The 23865-nt window shown below is 46.4% G+C and overlaps 1 protein-coding gene across 1 annotated transcript; it reads left to right on the forward strand.

Annotated features, from left to right (window-relative positions):
• Positions 1–3764: 3764 nt before the first annotated feature.
• On the forward strand, positions 3765–5893 carry LOC112343708. The gene is made up of 4 exons (XM_024667676.1): positions 3765–4312; positions 4360–4491; positions 5224–5522; positions 5578–5893. The coding sequence occupies exons 1-4, from the start codon at positions 3951–3953 to the stop codon at positions 5661–5663; spliced, it is 879 nt and encodes a 292-aa protein (XP_024523444.1). The 5' UTR covers positions 3765–3950; the 3' UTR covers positions 5664–5893.
• The last annotated feature ends 17972 nt before the right edge of the window (positions 5894–23865 follow it).

Genomic DNA, 23865 nt, shown 5'->3' on the forward strand with positions numbered 1-23865 from the left:
GTCTTCTCTATTCACCACCCTGAGCTTGTTACCCTTGAACATCAAAACAGTTGCTCTGGACTCGTAGATCATGACTGGAAGTACCAGACGAATGCAGATTTACCAACCCCCGAATTTCCATTCAAATGGCAGCACAACATCCACATGAACGGCACCAGGATCTTCCTGATCTCTTTGTACAACCCATCGAATATCTCCTTCACGTACAGCTTCAGAATATTGCTGTGGAATGTGGTCAGACGAGCACCTTGAGCAAGAAATTTCATCCGTTCCAGATGGAACATTGATCCACCATGCCTGCTGAGATCTCCTAACATAGACTGCATGTTCCCACAGGAGGCAAAGCATATTATTGTACGTTTTAATTGAAAAGCATTTAGCTCAAGCGTTACAATGAGCTATCCAATAAGAGCACAACTCCCAACAATGGCCTAATCTTCATTATTGAGCTTAGTCCTGGGTTCATTTTAAAAGATTGTAACCGAGCTTAGTCTTTGTACTGTGGGTTCCTTGTAAAAGATTGTAATTAGAAGCTCTATTAGCTAAAAGAGTGATGGAATCACAAGGAATCCAATCACGGTGGCGTTCTTCAGGCCACTTTAGCACACGACAATGACATCCTCAATGTTAACAATCCACCTTGCGTGTACTAGTGCTCCACGATCGGGCAAGTCTCTACACATAGGTTCATCATTTGGCGAGGAGCCCCAGGTAGCTACATGTTATAACTTATGCTCTAGCATTCTTGAGGCCAGTTTCGTCCTACTAGATGGTACATCCTGACAAAGAACTGACAAAGAACTTTTCTGATTTCGGAAGTGAATGTGATCTAGTCGGGAGCCATTCCTTCCAAGACCATCTCCTGGTAGAGGATCAAATTAAAGCGTGGAAGAAATTCCCAGTGAGAGCGTAGGCCTAGCAGTCCATGCGACAATGTTGTGGCACTCGGGCATTTGATCGAACATTGCCCGTGCCATGTGTGTGTCGTTTTGAGTGTAGAACTCATGCTTTTCCACGGTATGTATGGCTCTTCTCGTGCTCATTTTGCTTATACTATTGTCCAGATTGCTTCATTCCTCATAGATGTATTTTCCAAGATAAATGGAGGCCTGTAGTTCATCAACATCCAAGGCGTGGAGTGACCACAATGCAACTTGTGATGAGACGAGTTTGTGACCTTTGTATTATGCCTTCTGCTCTTTGGAAACTTTTGAGACAGCTTGTTCTCAGCTGATTGAGTTTAAGCTCGGTCAAGGCTTTCACAAGATTGGACAATAGTGTGAAAGACGAATGCCAAAACCATGTGTTTGAGGACAAGCTTAACTAGCTAGTTGCACCAAGATCACCACCAATTCCATGAGGTGTGACTTGTTTATGTTGAATCTAGGATTTTCCTCAAGAGCTTCCCTGGTTTATTGGATGTCTGGTGCAACCCTGGAGTTTTTTTTGCAGTGAGTAAGCTTTCACGGTTTCAGAGCAGTATATTATTGCCAAGAAAAGGCATCAAAAGTTGGAGCAGGATTTGAAAGGATCGAAACCTATGGACCTCCAAGCTTTGACAACCAAGTGAAGAATAGATGGGACCAGGGTGCCTGGATCAAATCAAACTCGAGCTCAGACAAGCCATCTTCCACGACAATACCTTAAACGGCTGTTACGCTTTGTTTCTCAAAAGTAGCCTTTGCATCAGCTGCTTGTCAGATTGAGACGAAGAGTCCACCCATTTTGTTTGCCATGGCCTCGCCAGAGCATGGAGCAAGTGAGAGTTTCATTCCATCGAGAAGAGAATGGTTTCTTTCTTGAGCTTGACTGCAGCAGATTTTTCTAGACATGCAAAACGACAGAAATCTTATAAAACCCACCTTGCATATGTCTCATGAATAAGTTTGGACTTTTCAGGAGTATCGGTGGGCCTCAAGCTCCTCTTTGTTTATAAATTGTTTATAAATGTAAATGCTCTTGTGCAGGAAGCTTATGAATACTTCTTATGAAAAGCACCTCAACTCTTGTATCCATTTTCGTGGCTCGATTTTGGTAGCATCTGTAACGTTATGCGGCTGTAGAGTGGCTGTTGCCTGATGCATTCTTGAAACACTTTGCTCTCTTTAACAGAAGAAACAGTCTGTTGTAACACACAAAGCTTAGACATTTTTCACCCCAAAAGGAAAGAAATATACCTTGAGGTATAGCCTGAAGCCGTGTCCCACAACTTGACGCCCAAGGAAGTTAATCACCCATGTCGGAACAAGGTCGAGCTTAAGGTCCAGGTGCATTACTGCTCTGTAAAAGAAGTAGTGACTATCTTAAGAAGAAAACAAAAAAAAAAAAAAAAAACTAATAGCGTACCTTATGTAGCATTTCTCGTCGCTAATCTTCTGGAGGATGAATCCACCGTTGGCTTCCATGCGAATGACGCCTTCTTTTGGAGGAGGCAAATGAGAAGCATTAAAACCATGGATGGTCTCCTTGACGGTAGTCTCTGCTTCCTGGGGGACCTGGCAAATCACCACCATTGGAGTGAATATAATAACAAAAGCGGCACAGTGATTGATAGCTTAACTGTTCGCAAGCAGCCAACCACGGCATCCAATTCAGGTAGCTCCAGTTCGAAAGACGTGACCAGCATTTCTCTTGTCGCAAACGGCCATGGAACCTTGCACTTGGCAAGAGCTTGTAGAATTTAAACACGGGATGGAGGACCACCAGCGTTGTGGCTTTTGGATTGATCAGCAGGGCACAAGGGATATACGTTGCAGTGAAAGCATTGCTTTCCCACAGTTCATCTTTCGCCCTTTTTGCTCTAAATACTCTTGTTGTGGACAGCCACCTTTTGGCCCCGAGTACTTTCCATGCATTGCCCCCTCTTCTTCACACAGGGTGTGACTTGAAATTTCATGGATTTTTTCTTGTTGCTGCTAGGAACAAGCATCAAACTTGGATAGAACACGACAAGAAAGCCCCTTGATGAAATCTCAAGCTCCCCAGGATTTGAAAGAACAGAGAAGTACCTCCAGCCTTGTACTCTTAACTTTGCTGCTAATCAAGAGTGTGCCTGGATCAATTTAATCTTCAATGCTCAAACAAGCCATCTTCGGACATTCAGTCGTTGGATGCAGGGAAACCTTGTTTCTCAAAAGAAGAAAAGGTAGGTTATCCCAGGGATTCAGTGGTGAAATCTTCATTCCATAATGGTTTCTTTCTTGAGCTTCACAACCGGATGACAGCCTTATAAAACGTTCCCACGGGTTTAGAAAGGATGCTTAGAAATGAGCGAGAGCTTGCGCCGTTATGGTGAAGGTATGATATACGTTAAGAAGCAATTAGTGTCCGATTTGGACGGGAACCTGATGGCCGGATATCTGGCTAGAATAAACAAATAGGTCACAGGTTCGAATCCACAGCCAGAGACCCAATCAAAATTTTTTGCAACGCTTCTCCCTCCTTTGCATTTTGCAAGCTACTGTGATCAGAGTGAGCTCTTCTGCCTGCAGTCATCTCGGGATGAGAACTACTTGTCGTCCATAGCCCAAGACTACAGCATGTCCACGATCATGGAACACTTAAGATGCTTGGTGGATCTGCTGGGCAGATCTGGGAAGCTAGACAAGGCCAGTGTCGAGCCAAATTTCAGCGCTGGAGAATGAAAGAGTGGGGAAAAGTCCGATGCTAGTGCAGCTCCAACCATTCTTCTCAATCCCTGTCGATTACACTCAAAGGAATGTCCCCGAATGAGGCTCGAATGTGCTCTTGGCACAAGTGATCCAGGCCACAGAGTCGACTAGCGCGTGGATCTCCCCCGGATCGGCATTGATAGCTGCCAAGAGAAATAACTGGATGCTCGAAAAAAGAGTAACAAGGGCAAATGCCGCGATCGCAATCTTCCACGAGAAAGAACCTCGATCTTTCATCTTCTGGAAGATTTCCAGCGCCCGCACTTTCCATACCTTTCTATGACCAGATTAGCAAGGAACCTCGAGGCCGCTGGAGACGATTTTCCTCGTGGATGCGCCTTCCCCCTCCCAGATCTGTGCTCACCGCATTCTCGCCCAGGCGCCCACCGCTGGAGATCGCTCCTCCTTCCTGCAAATCTTCGCTGGATGGCACCTCCTCGTCAAGGCTCAAGAACGATGCCATGGAAAACCACCGCCATTGCCATTATACGCTACTGCTGCACATTTTCGATCCAGGGGGCTCTTTACCCGGGCGGTCTGCTGCTGCCGGGCGTGCTCTATGAGTCGAGCAGCATGGTCTTTCTTCTCAGTCTCAGACATCTTCAAACTAGGCTCACAAGCACAAGCACTGCTTTTCCGCGGTATGTATGGTTCTTCTCGTGCTCATTTTGTTTATACTCTTGTCCAGTCCAGATCGCTTCATTCCTCGTCTTCGCCACCCTTTGGCCTCGAGCATTTTCCAAGATAAAATGGAGGCCTGTAGTTCATCAACATCCAAGGCGTGGAGTGACCACAACGCAACTTGTGATGAGATGAGTTGGTGACCTGGTATACGTTTTTTGTGTTATGCCATCTGCTCTTTGGAAACTTTTGAGAAAGCTTGCTCTGAGCTGATTGAGTTTGAGCTTGGTCAAGGCTCTCACAGGTTTATTGGATCTCTGGTGCAACCCTGGAGTTTTGTTTGCGGGTGAGTAAGCTTTCACGGTTTCAGAGCAATATATTATATTATTGCCAAGAGAAGGCATCAAAACTTGGAGCTCCAGAGTCTCATGCCCCGAGGATTTGAAAGGATCCAAACCTATGGACCTCCAGCTTGGACAACCAAGTGAAAAATAGATTCCCGGGACCATGGTGCCTAGATCAAATCAAACTCGAGCTCAGACAAGCCATCTTCCAGAACAATATCTTAAACGGATGTTGCTGGTTCTTGTTGCAGCATACTTATACTTTGTTTCTCAAAAATAGCTTCTCCATCAGCTGCTTGCTCAGATTGAGATGCAGAGTCCATCCAACCCGTTTTGTTTGCCATGGCCTCGCCAGAGCATGGAGAAAGTGAGAGTTTCATTCCATCAGGAAGAGAATGGTTTCTTTCTTGAGCTTGACAGCAGCAACGCGCTGCGCGCCATGCGCCCACAAAACGAAAATCTCTTGCGCCGCTGTTTACATTATGGTATACGTTAAGAAGCAATTAGTGTACACTTTGGACGGGAACCTGATGGCCGGATATCTGGCTAGAATAAAAAAATATGTTGGCACAGGTTTGAACCCACAGCCAGAGACCCAATCAAATTTTTTTGTATGAACGAGGGATTTCTCTTCTCCGCAAAGTCGCTCTCGGCAGCGTTGCTGGAGCTAAATCTTCTCTCGTGCCGATCCCCCCGAATGATCCACGCCGCAGCGCCGGGTTCAGGCTCTTGGTTCGCGCGATATTCCCTTTCGCTGGCAAATGCGAGCAGCAAGAACAGGGCATTCGATCGATGCGGCGTCAATCTTGTTCGATTAGGAGTTCCGTGATCGTCTCCTGGAACGCGATGGTCACCGCGTATGTGGCGGCATCCCGCATCCGAGAGTGAGAGTGTATCTCAGAGCGCCATGGAACTCGATGATAATGGCGCTCGCGCAGCAGGGGCAAATTGTGGCAGCGAAATCGAGCTTGGGCAAAAACGCCGGCCAAGGATCTGGTGTCCTGGACGAATCTACTGCCCAGAATGACAGGACGTTCCATGGGTTCCCCTTCCAGCAGTGAATAGCAGACCACCTCCAAAGAAATCTTTGATTTCATGCCGGATGAAGACGGTATTGATTCGGCCAGTAGCTGCTCTCCAGGATCCGCGCGTGGATCCTCTGGCCTCGCAGACCCTGGATGTCGTCCACGTGGACAATCAGATGGATTCCAAATCTTGTTTTTCAAATAAGAGGTGCTGAAATAATATTTTGTTATCTGCCAGTGTTCATGGCTTTGTGGTTATAGCATGCACGCTGTAATGTTCTATTGTGAAGGGTTGCTGGGTTCGATTCCCATTTTCAATTAAGAATAGTACGGTGTTAGGCACTACAAACGTCAAGTTGATGGATCTCGAGATCCAATTCTGCAGCTAGGATTAGTAGCATACGAATGGTTGTGAGTTTCACCACAACCATTCGAGTTTCTCCAAGTAGTCCAGCCCATGTGCCACAAATCTCGCCTTGTAGCACTCAATGCTTCCATCAGCGTTGTACTTTTTTGGATGAGACGAGCTTTCTGCGAGCTGGAAGTTCAACCAGCGACAAGTGTTGTTTTTCTGGAGAGAATCATACTCCTCCTGCATAGCTGCCTGCCAGTGCTCAGCTTCTGGTCCGTGTAGAGCCGCCTGGGGACCGAGAGAGGAGCTGATCACAGTACTTCTCTTCCTTCTCCGAGTAGTCCAGCCCATGTGCCACAAATCTCGCCTTGTAGCACTCAATGCTTCCATCAGCATTGTACTTTTTCTTAAACAACCACTTGGATGAGACGAGCTTTCTGCGAGCTGGAAGTTCAACCAGCGACAAGTGTTGTTTTTCTGGAGAGAATCATACTCCTCCTGCATAGCTGCCTGCCAGTGCTCAGCTTCTGGTCCATGTAGAGCCGCCTGGGGACCGAGAGAGGAGCTGATCACAGTACTTCTCTTCCTTCGACACCTCCTCTGACGACTCCACAGGCCATAGCGGCTGCCTCAAGCACCAATGAACAGCCAGATCTTTCCACGCTTATGGCTGACCTGTTCGTTGGCAATGAGTTATATCAAGATGCCACCACTCCTCCCAGCATTCCCAAGCTACCACCTCCTCCAGCCGGCACAGGTGACATGCTCGGGTCGTGTCGTGAAACCATCTCTTAAAGCCAAGGAGGCGATGCCTATAGGAAAGTGTGCCTACTTCTGGGCTCTGTCGGCTCCACCTGCCTCTCTGGATCCCCAGCCGTGTCACCACTGCTGTGCCGGCTGGAGGAGGAGGTAGCTTGTAAATGCTGGGAGGAGTGGTGGCATCTTGATATAACTCATCGCCAACGAACAGATCAGCCACAAGCGTGGAAAGATCTGTCTGTTCATTGAGGAGGCAGCTGCTGTGGCCTGTGGAGTCGTCAGAGGAGGTGTCAAAGGAAGAGAAGTACTGTAATCAGCTCCTCCTTCAGGCGCTCCTTCAGCAACTCCTCCTGGCTCTGCAGCGGCTGGATTATCTGGTGCTGGGTGGAGATGTGGAACGTCGTCCAAAATCTCAGAAAGATCCACCAGAGATGGTGGAGAAACAGGAGGGAGTCTCAGGGTATCTCGATAAAGATGAGCTTCATCAAACACCACATCTCGGCTCACCACCAGTTTCCTGCGCTGGCAGTTATAGAGTCGATAGGCTTTTACCTGGGTGTGATAGCCCATGAAGATGCATTTCTCGCTCTTGGGATCCAGCTTCCGCCGCTGAACATCGGGGATGTGGGCGTAGGCTAAGCAACCAAACACCCTCAAGTGCCCTAATTTGGGGCGCTTCCCAGTCCATACTTGAAACGGCACCTGTCCTGTGGAATGTGTTGGCAGCCGGTTCCGGAGATACACTGCTGTGTTGAGTGCCTCTCCCCAAAACACCTTGGGCATGCCAGCGTGCTGGAGAAGGCAGCGTACACAGTCCATAAGTGTCCTGTTCAGGCGCTCGGCGACCCCATTCTGCTGCGAGGTGTGGGCTGCGGTGTACTCGTGGTGGATGCCAGCCTGAGCAAGAAATGCCAGAAACTCCTTGCTCATATACTCACCGCCGCCATCTGAACGTAGTGTCCGGATGGTACAGCCAGTGGCATTTTCTGCCCAGCTTTTGTAGACCTGGAAGTGATGGTAGACCTCTCCCTTGTGTGCCATGAGAACAGCCACCACATAGCGTGAGTAGTCGTCAATGAACAAAAAGAAGTACCGCTTGTGACTGAGAGTTGCTTCTGGCACATGGCACACATCCGTGTGTACCAGCTGAAGAAATCCTGAGGCGCCATCTTCTGGACTTCTGCGTGGAAAGGGTAGTCTTGGCTGCTTCCCCAGTTGGCACGTCTCACATACTCCCAGTTTGGCCGGCACCGGTGAGGGTAAAGTCATTAGCAAGCTTGTGGCTAGCAAGTAGCTGGATGTCGTGAGAATTGGCATGCCCTAGCCGAGCGTGCCAGAGCTGGAAAGAGTTGGCAGCCCAGGAGTTGGGGCGAATTGCAAGCAAATGCCCCTGCTCGTGAGTTGAGAGGATCAACTGAGCATTGAGCTTGTAGAGAGTCTCAGCTCGTCTACCAAAAGCTACTGGATGGCCAGTCTCGTCAAAGATGGTGCATCCGTCTGCATTGAAGAGTGTTGAGAAGCCTTGATCTGCTGCTACACCAACTGAGAACACTGTCTGTCCTGCTTCTGATACGTAGTAGACCTGGTTCACAAGCTTCTCAACTCCACTCTCCCACTTTATGATGACCGTTCCTTGTCCTTCCACTGTTAAGGGGCATTTGTCTCCTACAAAGACTTGCTTCTCCTGCTCCAATGGCCAGTACTTGTGAAAAGCTCTCTTCAATGGTGTGAGGTGCATCAAGGCTCCAGAATCCATCCAGAGCACTTCGGCTTCGGACACAGTGGATGAAGATGCAGCGAGCGTCATCATCAACATCGTGTCAGGTTGGCGTGAAGAAGAGCTTCTTTCAGCGCGAGCTTTCTCTGTGGCTTTCTTGATCTGGCATTCACGCTCCACGTGGCCAGCTTTGCCGCAGTAGTTACATGGGCCCTTGCGTTTTTTATTGGTTGCAGGGCTGGGAGAAGGGCTCTTTTGTCCTCGAACAGGGTCATCTCGTTTCTTCCCACCCGATTGCTTTCCCATGATCAAGGCCTGCTCCACCCGAGCAGCCTGAGAGGGCGCCTTTGTCTCCGCTCGTTCTGCTTTCGTTCTTCCTCGATCAGGTCCGAGTAGAGAGTCCAAGTCCTTTCCAGGCACAGCCGAGAGCATCGATGCGAAAGGTTGGAGATCAGGGGAGACAGAGCTCAGAAGGAATGCCTTAGCTTGATCAATGGTGATTGCCGCTTCCGCGTCCTTCAGCTCAGTGATCATTGCTTTAAACTTTCCAATGTAAGTGGCCATGGTGTCATCAGGTTGCATTCTCATCGTGAAGAACCTTTGTGTTAGCACCACCTTAGCATTGGCAGCTTTGGCAACGAAGATTTGTGTAAGGGATGTCCAGTTCTGGTGGGCTGTTTTGGTAAGGTCAAGGAAATGAACGAATTCATCCTCAAGACCTAACCCGATGACAGAGAGCGCTTTTCGATTCTTGGAGTCCCAGTCGAGCCGTTGGGTTACATCCGCAGCAGCCGGACGTTGAGTCGTTCCATCCACTATAGGCCAGCAGCCCTTGGCCAAAAGGATAAGCTGTACTTTTGTTTTCCAAGTCCAGAAATTCTGTCCCGTGAACTTTTGGAGAAGTTTCTCCCAGCCCCCAGAGTCCCAAGAATTTCCTGCTGCGTTAGCAGAAGACATTCTATCTATTAATCTAAGAATAGGTTAAACAGAGAATTTAGAAAGGACAGCGTGGAGAAGAATCGTGAAAAACTCGGCCGCAACAAGGGCAGGCTGGGCAAAGAGCTTGTTGGCGCTTTCGTTCCTGGATCTTCCGCTCCACCTGCGCCAGCACTGCCAAAGCCCTCGCGCGCTCCTGAGCCAAGGGTTCCTGGCCCCTTTGATTCTTCATCTGCCACTGTCCTCTGGCCATTAGATCGTTCGCTGCTCCGATACCATGTGGTATTATGAAACGGTGTTGTGTTATTATTATGACGGTTGATACATGGTTAAATGTATGGGTTTATCGTGACGATCTGTGGCGGCGTCTGGATCGCTCACGTGGCTGTGTGCTGACGTGGTCTTGTTCACTCCCACAGAAACAGAGAACTGCTTGCCTTGAGGAAAACTTCACATGCATGGACATACAGCATATCCACATCTCCCACGTGATGAAGGCGATAATCATGAAGGACCTTGAGCGAGACAATGAGTAGGCTGGGCCAGTGAGTGCAACACCAACAAGGACGCCAACAACACAGCACTAATAATCCAAACTGCATTTATACATCCATCAGTTTCATGCTTCAAGATGGGCACCATAGATAGATTTCGACTAATGCCGACCTTTTATTTTAAAATTTTTTCACAGTGTTTGTGGCCCAAGCAGCATAAAGTTTACCTGGGCTGGACTTAAACACATGATAGAGCACCACATTTCTATCTCTTTGCATAGTCACAAATGCATAGCATGGTCCATCACAGAACTTATCTAGTGACCATATAACAGCCTGACTTGGGGTTTCTTTGACAACCATGTTCCCATTAAGTTCGACTGTGAGATAGCAATCGACTCCTCTCCCACACACCCCATTCGTCCAAACTTGCCTTCGGCCGGCCTCATTCAAAGACAAGCTACAATCATCCTGGAGCTTGAATGTGTAGATCAAATTCGGGGACTGAAGCTCAAAATTTCGACGAAGACCATTGTAGAAGATGTTGTCCAGCGTTGTCAATTTCGCTTGGCAATCACCTCGATTGCTTCCAAGTAGAATCTTCGTTTGGCTGTGAAGTGTTTCCATCTGTTGATTTGGTGCTATGCGATATTGGACTCCAAACATCTCGGAGACTGCAAGCATGCTGCTGGCTAGAAAAACTTGCATTTGACCTCTTGTATACATTACTAAGGATCGGATGATCGCTTTGATAACAAGGCCTCTCACGCTGATGGTGTTACCTGGATTGACATGGCAGAAATCCAGATTCGGGCCTGTATGATAAGCCAAGATGACGATGTCGATCACAACGTTATTTGTCACAGTGATTTGATCAACATAAGCGCGTCCACTTTCATAGTAAGTATCATCACCGAACATAATCAGATTATCAATCACTGCATCTAGAATCATATTGACATCGGCTGGTGTTATAGCATTGTGCTGGTCAGAGAATTCCCAGCGCATGGCTTGAACAACACTAAAATAGAAAAAAAGTGCTGAAATGAACTTCATCTTCACAAAGGAGAATGATTAATCAAAAGTCAAAAAAGATAAATTACTTAATAAGGTTAAAATGCAATAATTGCTGCTTTGACTTTTAAGAGACAATGCCAATAAAACAAAAGAAATAAGTGCTAACAAACTTCAACGACTAGCTTCTAGCTGCTTTTGTTTGAAGCCTTTCCATTGCTTGTGGTCATATGTTTTAAAAACAGCAACTTTGTTCCTTCCTTTACATATACTGTGAGATGAGCAATAATGTACTTCACGCTTGCACCATTTACCAAGTGTAGTTGTAGTTATTCAGTGGATCTTGAGCCACAATGTCTGGCTTTATGCAATCAACCCACCAGCCCTGTTTCTTTGGAATTTTATACCTTTTTTTTTATATATGATTAAATATATTTATGAAAGAAAACAGATTTACAATAAATTACCTTAAATAACCTTATGCCAGCTGCCCTAAGAAACCATTTGGTGGTCACGACCATTCCTTCTTTTCATCCATTGGTTTGTGAATAAAAACAAAAATAAGAAATATTAGAGATGTGTTATCAATGTTAAATGTAAAAGAAAGATGTTTTCATCACTTGGGATATAATAAATATTAGTTTATAAATGATGCTTGTTTTTTTTAATTCTTGTTTAGTATTATTTATGAATCCAATTGATCAGTAATTATAATTATTTATAAACACAAGATTAGATGAGAATAAAAAAATAGTATTTTAGGGTTTAAGTTTAAAATTATAAAAAAATATTCAAGAAAGTTTAAATATTTTACAGGTATATTCACTACCGCCAAAAATGAAGAGTAATATAACATTTGTTCATATAGAGAGCTTGGACAATAATGCATTTCCATGCGAGTCATTCTAATAGCTAGAGATCAAACTCCAGCAACACTATTGGATTAGAGATATTCCCTATGCATAACTTCATCTGAAAGAACTAATGTTTTGCATTTTAACTTATGAGCTGAGCAAAATGGCAATTTAATTGCAATGTAAAATAAGCTAGTGCAGTGTATGTGGTTTTCACCCTTTATCCTATGGTGATTTACTATAGGCTAATTACAAAGTGGAACCTAAACCCTTCATATACCACATATCACATGCCATATGTCCAAAGATATTAGAGTGAAATCTAAATTTCAAAGCCTTGGGCCATTGAATGAAAGAATGGAGCTAAATTTCTAAGCAAGGAGCAAAACAACAAAGGAACTAAAACATAAAGTGACTCTCGAGTGTATAGTTTAAAGAGCAAAGGGATAAGAGCATGGAGCAACTTAGAATAGTTTTAAAGTATCCAACATCCCAATGCTAAGACTAACATGCAAAACAGAGTCAAATGAAGTTTAACACTATTTCAATATATTAGTGGCCTAATGCAAGGATATAGATACTCCACCAACTAGCATGATGTAAAACTTGGGTTTAGACCCAGACCACATATAAAATAAAGACAGGAACATAAGCAAGAGCTATACTATGCCTTAGGTTAGTTGGCTATGCCTAACCTACTTATTATCCCTACTACCCCACTAAGCAAAGAGCAAAGGAACTAGAATATAAATGTAAGGAACCAACTCTCTGATGATTACAGCTTATTTCGACAGTGCTTTCTAGGTGTTGTAGGCTAAAAGATCCTCGAAAGTATGATTAAAATAACAAAGAGTTCATCGGATGGGACTGAGTCTGAGATTGAGTCCAAAACCGACTCTGAGACCGAGTTTGACAATGTGGCAACAAAACACTTCTTGTCACAGCCCGGCCTGAGAAGGAAACAAGGTCGGTGGGCCAATGCTTTGGCCGAGTTTGATTGCGAGATTCTGTACAAACCTGGGAAGAGCAACATCGTGGCAGATGTGCTAAGTCGAAAAGCAAGCTTGAAGTTGGCAATATCCAGCGCGACAGCAACCTTTTAGGATGATATGCGGACCGCATATGAGAATGATGGTCTAGCACAAGAAGTGTTGCTGAGGAATCTAGAGGCATGGGAAGCTCACCAGAGAGGTGAGCTGCCAACGGAAAAGAAAATGGGCTCTAACACTTCTTGATAGATGGACAAACAGAAAGGGTGAATAGGCAGCTGGAGGATTATTTGCGATGTTATGTATCGAGAGACCTGACTGATTGGGTAAGTCATTTGGGACTTGCAGAAATGTGCTATAACAACTCACCACACTCAAGTATCGGGGTGAGTCCATGGGAAGTTATCAATGGGCAAGCTATTGAAGGTCCTGTGGAACTCGGCGTGGCCGAGTATTATAGAGAGTTACCAGCAGTAAAGGCATTTACGGCGGAAAGACTCAACATTTGAAATTTAGTGAGAGATTCCTTGGAACGGGCTCAACAAAAGCAAACCAAGTACGCGAACCAGAAGCGCCGAGATGTGGAGTTCCAAGCTAGGGAGAAGGTGTGGTTGAACACCAAGAACCTCAGGTTACCGAGAGGGATCAGCCGGAAGTTGACCCAAAGGTAAAATGAATATATTCCTATAAATGAATTGATCTTGAGTTCCTTAAGCAGGTTCGCAGGGCCTTAAGAGATTGAGGCACGAATCAGTAAAGTGGTTTACTGTCTCTGACTTCCTCGAGAGATGGGGAAGATGCACCTAGTGTTCCACGTGAACTTACTCAAATCGTACTTTGAGGATCCGCTCCGCAAGGACCAAGTAAGACCTTTGCCTGAGGTTATTCAAGGGGAAGAGGAATACGAAGTCGAGGTTATCCTCAATGCGTGCAAGAGCAAGTGACAAGGATGCGAGGTGAGAGAGTTCCATGTGAAGTGGAAAGGATTTCCACACTACGAAGCAATATGGGAACTGGAGGAGAACCTAGCGAACGCGCGAGATCTAGTGGAGGAATTTCTGTATGGTAAAACTCTATGTACTTATGCAAAGTTCAATTAGAAGGTATCAATTTGTGAAGTTGAACAATGGCATATGTTGGGACCCAAAGGCATGCTGAAGGTAAGCTAATTAGCATAGGTTAGCTAGGTCGACTAGGCGTAGGGAACTACGCCCGACTCCCCGCAAGGATGTCGAATCCGTAGACGTATTCTACAGAGGTTGAGTTCGAGTCCCAGCCCCCTAGTAAAGCAAGGTTGGGTTCAAGTCCCAACCCCATACTAGGGTGTGGTGAGGTGAGGGGTATAAGGACACCTATATTCCATTGTCATGGGCTCTTGGCCGGGGAGGCTAACTAAGGCACACCGCTAAGTGGGGGGATGCCCCCGGAGACATGGTCAACAAGTCGTAGGATAAAAAGAGACGTTCGATGTGGGCATCAAACTTCTTCTATGGGTGGTGGAGTTGTAAGAACCAACTCCCTGAGGTGTCGTAAGCTAAAGGATCCCCAAAAGCATGTCAAGACTAACATGCAAAATAGAGCCAAATGAAATATGACACTATTTCAGTATACCAGTGGCCTAATGCAAGGATATAAGTACTCCACCAACTAGCATGGTGTAGAATTTTGGCTTAGATCTAGGCCACACATAAAATAAAGACAAGCACACAAAAGCTCTATTTCGTTAAAGTGGGAATTGTCATTATCCCACTTGTAAAATAAGGTTTCCAAACCTTTATATAGTATATAAATATAACAAAATTCAACTGCATTGAGGCACATGCCATTTTATTTTAAACAAGGAAATGTCTACTCAATCACTTCTCCTCCCCCTGCCACTGCTTCACCTCTCTCTTCTCCTTGTCATCGTCGTCCAATTTCTTTCCATCCTTTTAATATTGGCTCAGTTGCTCCGAGTCTAGGTGGAGCCCAAGTCCCCATTCAATCTTTACTTTCCCCTTATTAATAAAACAACTTCGTAGACTTCCAATAACATGCTGTAACACTTCTAGTATAATGCAAATCCTCTCAAAGAATTGTCTTTTAATATTAATACAATGGCATGGAACCCCATGCCATAATAAGTTACATTTTTAAATAAATACATGCCATCTCAGACTGTTATTTTTTGCCTCCAACGCCTATACAATAATCTTGGAATTTCATCACTCTCCACACTATCAGGATTTAAACCCAATAGTAATGCCATCTCTTCTCTAATACGTCCACGCTCATGTTCAGTGGTCGAAGAACCCATCCGGTTGAGCAGATTATGGAGATGCGGATAGTGCTTGGCTAGACAATATACATGCCATAAATGATGACTGGTGTCTGTCCGATCAAATGGCTTCTGATATACCGTTCCATCTGCCATTTGGTTGATTTCTGCAGCCACCTCCTGGACTGGCCGGTTCTCTATCACCATCGCTTCAAGCCGTTTTGCAAGGTCCCCCAGAACATACGGTTTCTTCTCCCTAGTTTCCATACTGCAAGAGATGGGGTGCACTGCATATGTGTGCGTGTTCGCTGCAGTTTTAATCGGCGAGTCATCGATGATGAGGATTTCACTTGACCTAGCAGTCCGGTTCATCACTATAGCCTCTGCCTTGACGAAGATGGGCTTGCTACCCCTCACATGGACCATAGTCAAGCAATCCTCCTGCGTTAGGAGAAAGTCAAATGGTAATATTACTCGCGTCTGATCGTGCATCATCTGTAGCAACGTTAATGCATTGTGGCGCATCATGGATGTCCAAACTCCCAATTGCAAATTGAACCCGGCCCTCTGTTTTAAGTGTCGCATGGTCATTATTAGATCCCGCAGTTTCTCCCGTGTGATTAATGTGAATCTGTCTCTTTTGACCAACTTGCGACCGCAGGCTTTGGAAGGTGCAGTGACATTCGAGGACGAGCCACGCTCATGGGAGAAAAGGACACCGTTCAGATCAAAAACGATACAGTACTTTCGCCGTGACTCTGAAATGAAATGCGTCAGCATAAAAAATGGTACAAGTCAATTTTACCATCTACAATATTAGCGAATGGTGCTCCCGATGGTCGTTCAGAGGGTTTTGGTCGAGGAAACGTGAAGGGCGGAAATACTCTCCTCTGCAATGTGGGGTCAATCGCATCCGATGGCGTGTGGGCACATGCCATTTCAGCTGTAGACTCTGGTACAACTGGCTCAACAGTGGCATGGGGTGGTTCCGATGGCGTGTGATCACACGCCATTTCAGCTGGTGCTTCCGTTGGCAAAGTGGACATGACCGAACAGGCAGCAGGGGCGGTGTAGGGAGGTTCCAACGGCGCGTAGTCAGACGATTGGGCACACGTTGGAAATGAGGATACGACCGGCTTGGCGGCTGGGGCGGCCTCATGCGGGTCCAATGGCGCCTGGTCACCGTCAGTTGGATACGTGGACAAGATTGACTCAGTGGTATGGGCAGCATCAAGTGGAGCGTGGTCAGCTTGCTTGGCGTTGATATGGATAGTAGCCTCCACCAGCTCTGATGACTCTTGCAGGCAAGTAGAGTCCACTGGCGGATCCATATGCATGTCCAAATATCTCTCTTCGATTGAGATGGTATCCTCCCGTGCTACTAAAAACAAACTCATTAGCACATTGAATCGACTATACTGTATTTACCATCAACTGCTATTGAGGAACTAGGACTGATATCACTTGGGCGCACTGCTGATTCTGAAGGATTGGACATACGTTTCGACCCTTGCTTGGCACTATCCTTCCTCGACACTAAAGGCTAGAGTTTGTATCTTAATTCAATTGAATAATCTCTACTTACCATTTCTTCTGCGACCTACATGGACAATGTTAGAAATGGTAAAAGGTTAGGAATGGATGTACTATTATTTACCTGATGGTTTGTCTTGTATGACCTTCCTCCGCTGCTCTTTGGCCACCTCAGGCTGGCCATCGTCGTCATCATCGTCATCGTCGTTATTGTGATCGTCACCATTGTGAGGACCATCCAAGTCCTCTTCGTCCTCCTCTTCTTCATCCTCCTCTTCTTCGTCCTCCTCTTCTTTGTCCTCCTCTTCGTCCTTCTGCTCTTCCTGCTCATTATCTTTCTCTGGCTCCTCATCCCCCTCTTGCATTTCTTCCATAGGCTGCTCAGGCTGGATGGCTTGTTTTTCCAGGACCATCTTGGGAAAATCATCTGGCCGAGTCTCCATCTCAAAATACAAGACATCCATAGCCTGTTTTAGTGCGTGACCTAGGATCGTATCCTCACCCGACTGTCTTAACATGGTTTCTGCACGTTCTTGCACCCTTCGAAGACGACGAGATGAGAAAAACATGGCCCTGACTTGAAAAGCATCCCTCATCCATTGTACCTCTCCATTGAGATTGGGGAAGGGGAGTCTGCCATAGGAATCTGAGTCAGAAGGTGGTGACTGGCTCCTTTCACTCAGCCCTTGATCTGTAATGAATGGCATGAGCACACACGCCATAACCGCGAGGCATTACCTATCATCTTTTCGTTGCCCTTCTTCCTTTTCGAATCAAACGCCTCTGATCCCGACGACTGTCCAACGTGCTTTCGCTTTTTATGACCACTGTCAGTTTGAGCTTGGCTGGTGCTTGCCTGTTTTGCCTTTGAAGAAGTGTCTCCTGCAAGGAATGGCATGAGACCACACGCCATTGCAAATATAATTTGTACCTCCTTTTTTCCTATTGCTTGTCTGTTTGTCCTTCTTCGACGCGCCACCAGTGCGCTTTTCAGTCCTCGTGTCTGAATATTCACAACGATCTATAATCAAAATGGCGTGAGGCCTCACGTGACCTTACCTTGTGCAGGTTGTGACCTCGGCCTAACATCAGTAGCTGTTAACGCCGTTTCAGCATCTGGGGGTGGCCACGCTCCTGCATACAGAGCTTGTGAGATAACATTTAAACTTAAAGTGCGTACTCACCAGGTTCGTAGAGAAGATACTGTTTTTCTTTGGCAATTGTAATTATATGCTCCATTGAAGTCACCTCTTCAATGGAGTTTGTCACCGCAACACACGGGACACCCTTGAGTAGTGCGGCTCGAAAGAATAGTCTGCCGCAGTTGTACTCGACAACGCATTTGCCCTTGGAGTCACCCGCTATTGCGTTGAAGACCCAGCTGAGCATTTCCCATGCTGCACCTGGAGCTTTCTTTGGATTCGAAAGCTCCATAGCTGTCTTCAGTTCCTCAGGCACGGGTAAATTGACCTCCCTCAGATCAATTCGATCGGCTTTGTTGAACGAAGCTGGGAAGTCACTCCAGTCCCACTCTGCTGCAGGACCAATAACAAGGGCGACTGTGAAGATGCGGACATTCGTCGGTATCTTCTTCTTAGCCATTATCCCATGGATCTCCTGCATCTCCTTGCCTTTCAACCGAGCCTTCACCTCGTTCAAGGCCTTCCAGAACTTGTGATAGGATTCGGAGTCGTAGATCATATAGTGGACTGAAGATTCCACCTCCGCAAGTCCCACCATTAAGTCAATGATGGAGCTGACTTCGTCTGCATGAGTGATCTCCTCGTTTGTGAAGTCCATCACACAAAAGATGTTCTTCACCTGCTCATCTCCGTGGGAAACGATGCTCCTCCACCTTTGATCCTCATCCGAATTCACGTATACCCGGTAAGGTTCTCGATAGGCCTTTGCTGCGGGGTCGAGCTGTTTCTGAAGCCGGCGGTCGACATCCCTCTTAATGAAATTTGGATACTGATCCAACTTCTCAGCTTTACTTTTCGTGGCATCCCGCAGCAGATCGATGAACTTGGGGGCCCCCTTCACGTACTCGTCGATGTCTTCATTTGACAAGTCCAGCTCTTCCATCATCTCTTGCGTGGTGTCGATGCTCACCCTCGCCACGGCCACTTGCTCGAAGATCCAATCCTTCAATAGCGCACGAGCTCTCAGAGTCGTGCACAAGTCCTCGTATGTCACAATATGGCCGGGAGTCATTTTGGTCTTGTTGAAGACTACCTCACCACGTAGAAGAGCATTAGCCACTGTCAGAAGGTCGTCGTCATCTAGAGACCGCGAGAAACGCAAGGCGTTGAGCTTCAAATCATTGGGCTTCCGGCTGTCCTCCACACCCATTGAGTTTAGCAACTCCCCGTCATGGTACCTCCTCAGCACATCTACCCATTTGTCAAAAACAACTTTTGTCGCGAGTAGAATGTTATGGATGCTGAGTGTGTCATTGACCCCCAGTGTTTTCGAGAGAAGACTCGAGAATTCCTGCAATGGAAATGGCGTGAGGCCACATGCTATGCCACATGCAACGAGGCTTACCTGCCAGGCGCTAGTTGCTAGTGCACGTCCTTGTCCTGGTTTTTGTGGCTTCTTCAGTTGAACCCAGAGCTTCCGTGTTCGTGCCAATGTCTCGTGCAGACCCGATTTGTAGCACGTTTCTTGCTTGACATTCTGCGCGTGGGAGATGTATATGATAGATCGGAGGGGCGAGTTGCCTTTTATCAGGCGGACAACTCTTGTCTTGAAGACTTTCTTCACCTCCTCGCCCACCATAATATCCACAACTATCTGTTGCATCGCCAAGCTAGAATGCTGCCCGGAGAAGGCATAGAACCAGATGTTCTGATCGTCCAACACCTTCCTATTGATCAAGTCTGGAAACCTTGTCTCGCCCTTCATTGTTCGGTAGTAGGGGATCACGTCTGCGATGTCGGGTGTTACTGGACTTGCCAGCATCTTCTGCTTCAGTTTCTCCACCCACTCATCAGATACTAGCCTGTGGTTGTATTTGCTTTGGATCTCGATACTGCTCACGTCGATTGTATATACTTTGTTGGAATAGTAACAAGTACTATTATCTGCGACGATTTTTGCTGCCTCTTCTTGCTCTTTCTGCTCTTTGCAGCTCTTCTTTTTGGTGGGTGTAGTGTTCGAACCCGAGGCAATGGCATCACCGAGTAGCTTCTTTTTTGGAGCAGTAGAGTCGGACGTCGGCTTGAGCTTGACCACCCTTTTCTGCTTCGGGGTAGTTTCCAGATCGACCCCCTTCCCCTTCGCTTCGCAAACTGGAGGCACTCTCAACGGCTCAATGTTGGAATATAGTTTTTGAACATCGCCGTAGGTGAGGTCCGTGGATTCCATGTGATCTTCATAGACCCGCAGCGTCTTTGAAATTGTGGGCCTCCTGGACAACCTCTCCCTAGCTCCCTCTAGGAATTCCTCATAGCCGCTGCCCCCCTCCGGGAAGCCGCTAGGATGTGCAAGATGGATCTTGAAGGCGGACGCTGTCTCTACCACAAGTGCCAGTCCATATTCTTGCATGGAACTGCATGGAGTGTCTGTCACTTGGATGAGGATCCCCATGCATTCTTTTCTCCCACCATCTGTGTTGTACAGCATCAGATCCTCGCCTTCCATCCCGAAAGTCCAACTGGTGAGCTCCTCCCCCTTCTCTGCATCCACATTGACAGTGGCTGGAAGAAGAACGCAATTCCTCGCCTGTTCAGAAATGCACAACAATTAGAGCTGACAGATGAAAAGCTAGCAGCTGGAAATAACGTGAGGCCACACGCCATTCACCACTGCATCAGATGTCTTGAGGCTGCATCCTAAGATGGCGTGAGGCTACACGCCATCTGTAACCGGACTGCACTCGAGAGCCCAATCGGTGCATGCCAATGTTGCTACTGAATGGCATGTGGCCTCATGCCATTTTCTACTTCGTCTAAAAGACTTACCATTTGAAGCCGAATGGAGGCCGTGACAATCGAGGCCGGACTCGCTGGCGAATGTGCACTGTGTGTGCAGCGGATCGTAGCAGCAAGGCTACTCTGCCACTTACAGTTGGAGAGTGGCGCTGAAATCTCCCGGGACGCCAAGTGGGCTGCGTGTGGGTGGTGGAGTGGGCGGCGGAGTTGGCGGCGAAGTTACAAACTGGGTGTGTCTTGAAGTGGATGCCGATGCACACGAGCGCGATGCAAGCGCGAGTGTGATGCAAGCGCGAGTGGATGCCGATGCACACGAGAAACCTGTAGAGAAGTGAGCGTGATCGCAAGTGGGAGCACGATGAGAGCGGGAGCGCGAGTGTGATGCGAGCGCGAGCGCGAGTGTGCGAGCGCGAGTACAAATCAAAATGCAAAACCTAACCTCACACGCGCGAAATGTCACAACGGTTGGTAATCCTGCCACGTCATCATTCCTCGGACTTGGGCGCCACCATTAATTTCTGGATTGCCGCGCGCATGCAAGCACGCAAAATCCAAAAGAAATCCACAACGTCATCATTCCTCGGACTGCATGCACGCGAAATCCAAAAGAAAGATCATGATTGGGATATCATTTAATACCCTCGCTATATTTATACCATGCATGATTGGATATTCCAAAGCATCTTGTATTTCCAAAAATGGCAGATGTTCAGCTAAATAAAGAAATTCTATCTGTTTCTATTTTTCTCTCAAATCAATATTATAGCGTGTGGGCTCATGCAATTTTGAACCAAAGAAACCCAAAAAACGTTGGACCCAAAATATTTTGAAAAAACCCAAAAAACCCTAAACATTTTAAACCCAAAAATCCAGGCGTCCTGTGGCGTTATTCCTTGAATGGCGTGTGGGCGCATGCCATTTTCAGGGCCAAATGCTGAATGGAGAAAAATTCCCTTTCAGTGCAAATGCTGCAAGAGGCAGATGCCGAGCACAAAGGACTGTAACTACCTCACATGACACAGATAAACTTTTCTCTATTTGGCAAAGATAAACTTTATAGCGTGTGGGCTCATGCAAGTTTGAACCCAAAAAATGCACCAAAAAATTCTCGGCGTCATCTGGCGTTATCTCTTGAATGGCGTGGGGCCGCATGCCATTTTCAGGGGCACATAGGAGTATATTCCTAGGATATTCTGACACGCGCGAGATTTTTTTGAGTTTTCTTGAGATCCAACCGTTAGATCGCAACTAGATTTTACAGAATGGTATACAATGTCTTTCTTGATGACCCTGCAAAGAAGCATCTCGATCGGACACCACATGAGACCACACGAGCCTTACAATGTTTCAGGGGCATTTGCCATAGATCCGACCGTTATTTTGCTCCAAGATTTTACAATTTGGTGTGCATTGACCTTTCCATCGAAACTGCAAAGGGACATCACAATCAGATGTGGGATCACAAGAAACTAACTTCACTAACTCTGGTTTCACCAAGATCTACGTAAGGAGTTATGAAATGAAAGGACCCTCTCTATTGAAATGTGTTTATGGTCCTAGGGGCATTGTGACATATCAAAGGATTTTGCATCAAGTTCTGTATTTGCATGTTTATCAAGCTACTGAATTGCTAAACCCTAAACCCTAAACCCTAAACCCTAAACATGTGGCAAATGCTGCGTGAAGAAAGATGCCCTTTTTTGGGCAAATGCTGTAAGAGGCAGATGCCGAGCAGATGTATCTCAGGCTAGCGAAGGGGACAAACGAAAGCTAGCTATAAACATGACGGGATGCAAATAGATTACTAAGCTGGTCCTACGAAAATCAAAAACCATAATTGAAAACATTGAAAATGCAAAAAGAAAGGTTTATAATATTTTTGAATTTTAGGCAACCAAAGGAATGTAAGTAGGGCATGTGTTTGTAAGTTTAAAAATGCCTCAACCACTTAAATTCCCAAGTAAATAAAGCTGTTTCTATTTTTGGTACAGGTAAACTTTATAGCGTGTGGGCTCATGCAATTTTGAACCCAAAAATGCACCAAAAAATGCTCGACTAGCATTATTCTTTGAATGGCGTGTGGCCTTATGTCGAGCATTATTCTTTGAATGGCGTGTGGCCTTATATTGCCATAAATGGACGTACACACACAGCATAATTATTCCTTTACACGGCGAATAATCTTGGCGCGGATCGCTGACATGGCATGGCAAAGTTCGAATCACTGACATGGCACAGCTGGATCGAGGCAAGGACATGATGTGACAAAGTTCAACCTCCGACAGCAAAGTCTAGAAGCTACTCAGTTTGAAATTTGTCAGAGGAATCATAAGATCTGGTTTGTCAGAGGATTTGATGTGACGTTCAAGCGTGTGTTATTTTTGAATTCTCGAACTCATTCCTAGGTCTATCATTTTTGTGCGCCGTGTTTTTGGTTCCGCTGAGCGCAGTGAGCGCTGCTTGTGTAAGCGGCGTTGTGGGCTGTGGTTTATGCGTCTACGAGCGGTTGCGGCATTGCGAGCGCCATTGGGAGCGGCAATTTATGCGAGTGGCAGTTTGTGTGAGCGGCGCTACGAGCAGTTGCGGTGTTGCGAGCGGCGTTACGAGTAGTTGCGGTGTTGCGAGCGGCGCTACGAGTAGTTGCGGTGTTGCGAGCGGCACTGTCTTTGGTGTGGCTACCGCTTCCTCTTGATATTCGGCACTTGTGCTTCCTGGTATGTTCACCATGGAATGGCTTAGGACCACATTTAGAAATGGCATGAGGCCACATGCCATCTTGGGCCCTTGCAATTTCATGGCTAGCGTATTGACATGTATGTTTTTACTTGCCTGCAGCTGTGTGTATATCAAGATGGCATGAGGCCTCATGCCAATTTTGTGAATGCGAAATTTCACGTGGGTGTCAATAGCATGTTTGAATAATGGCATGTGGCCTCATGCTATTGAGGTTGTTTGGTATGTTATGATTTAGGCCATTCTCCAATCATTTTTTGTATGGTCTTAACTTCTTTTCTGCACTTTCAGAATGGCCTTCAGGGTTGGGGAAAAGGTTTACATTTTGAATGGTGGGAAGAGAGTTGCAAAAGGGACCCTTGTGTCTATGGATCGGAACTTTGTTATACACTGTCAAAGGCTTGGGGAAGGCAATGCTGCTGTATCAGTAGAGACTGTCTTCGATAGGAATGTGGTCGCTATTGAACGAGGAGAGATGGTCGTCGGGGTAAATGTTGTTGTTGCCTTGAAAAATCTTCAAAAGAAAGCAGATGTTGGGGACAGCGCAAGTGCGACGCATGTTCCCTCCATGGATCTTAAGAACCGTGCTACATGGATTTAGGCAAAAGTGTTTCTAAACAACCCCGAGGGG

The sequence above is a fragment of the Selaginella moellendorffii genome, unplaced genomic scaffold, assembly GCF_000143415.4.
Source record: "Selaginella moellendorffii unplaced genomic scaffold, v1.0 SELMOscaffold_183, whole genome shotgun sequence".
NCBI lineage: Eukaryota > Viridiplantae > Streptophyta > Lycopodiopsida > Selaginellales > Selaginellaceae > Selaginella > Selaginella moellendorffii.

Bases quoted from the DNA above. Each gene is read 5' to 3' on its own strand.
- LOC112343708 (XM_024667676.1), top strand. From the start codon at position 3,951: ATGACCAGATTAGCAAGGAACCTCGAGGCCGCTGGAGACGATTTTCCT. The intron at 4,313-4,359 runs GTATGTATGGTT...ACTCTTGTCCAG, and splicing joins ACAAGCACTGCTTTTCCGCG to TCCAGATCGCTTCATTCCTC. The intron at 5,523-5,577 runs GAGAGTGTATCT...CTCGCGCAGCAG, and splicing joins GGCATCCCGCATCCGAGAGT to GGGCAAATTGTGGCAGCGAA.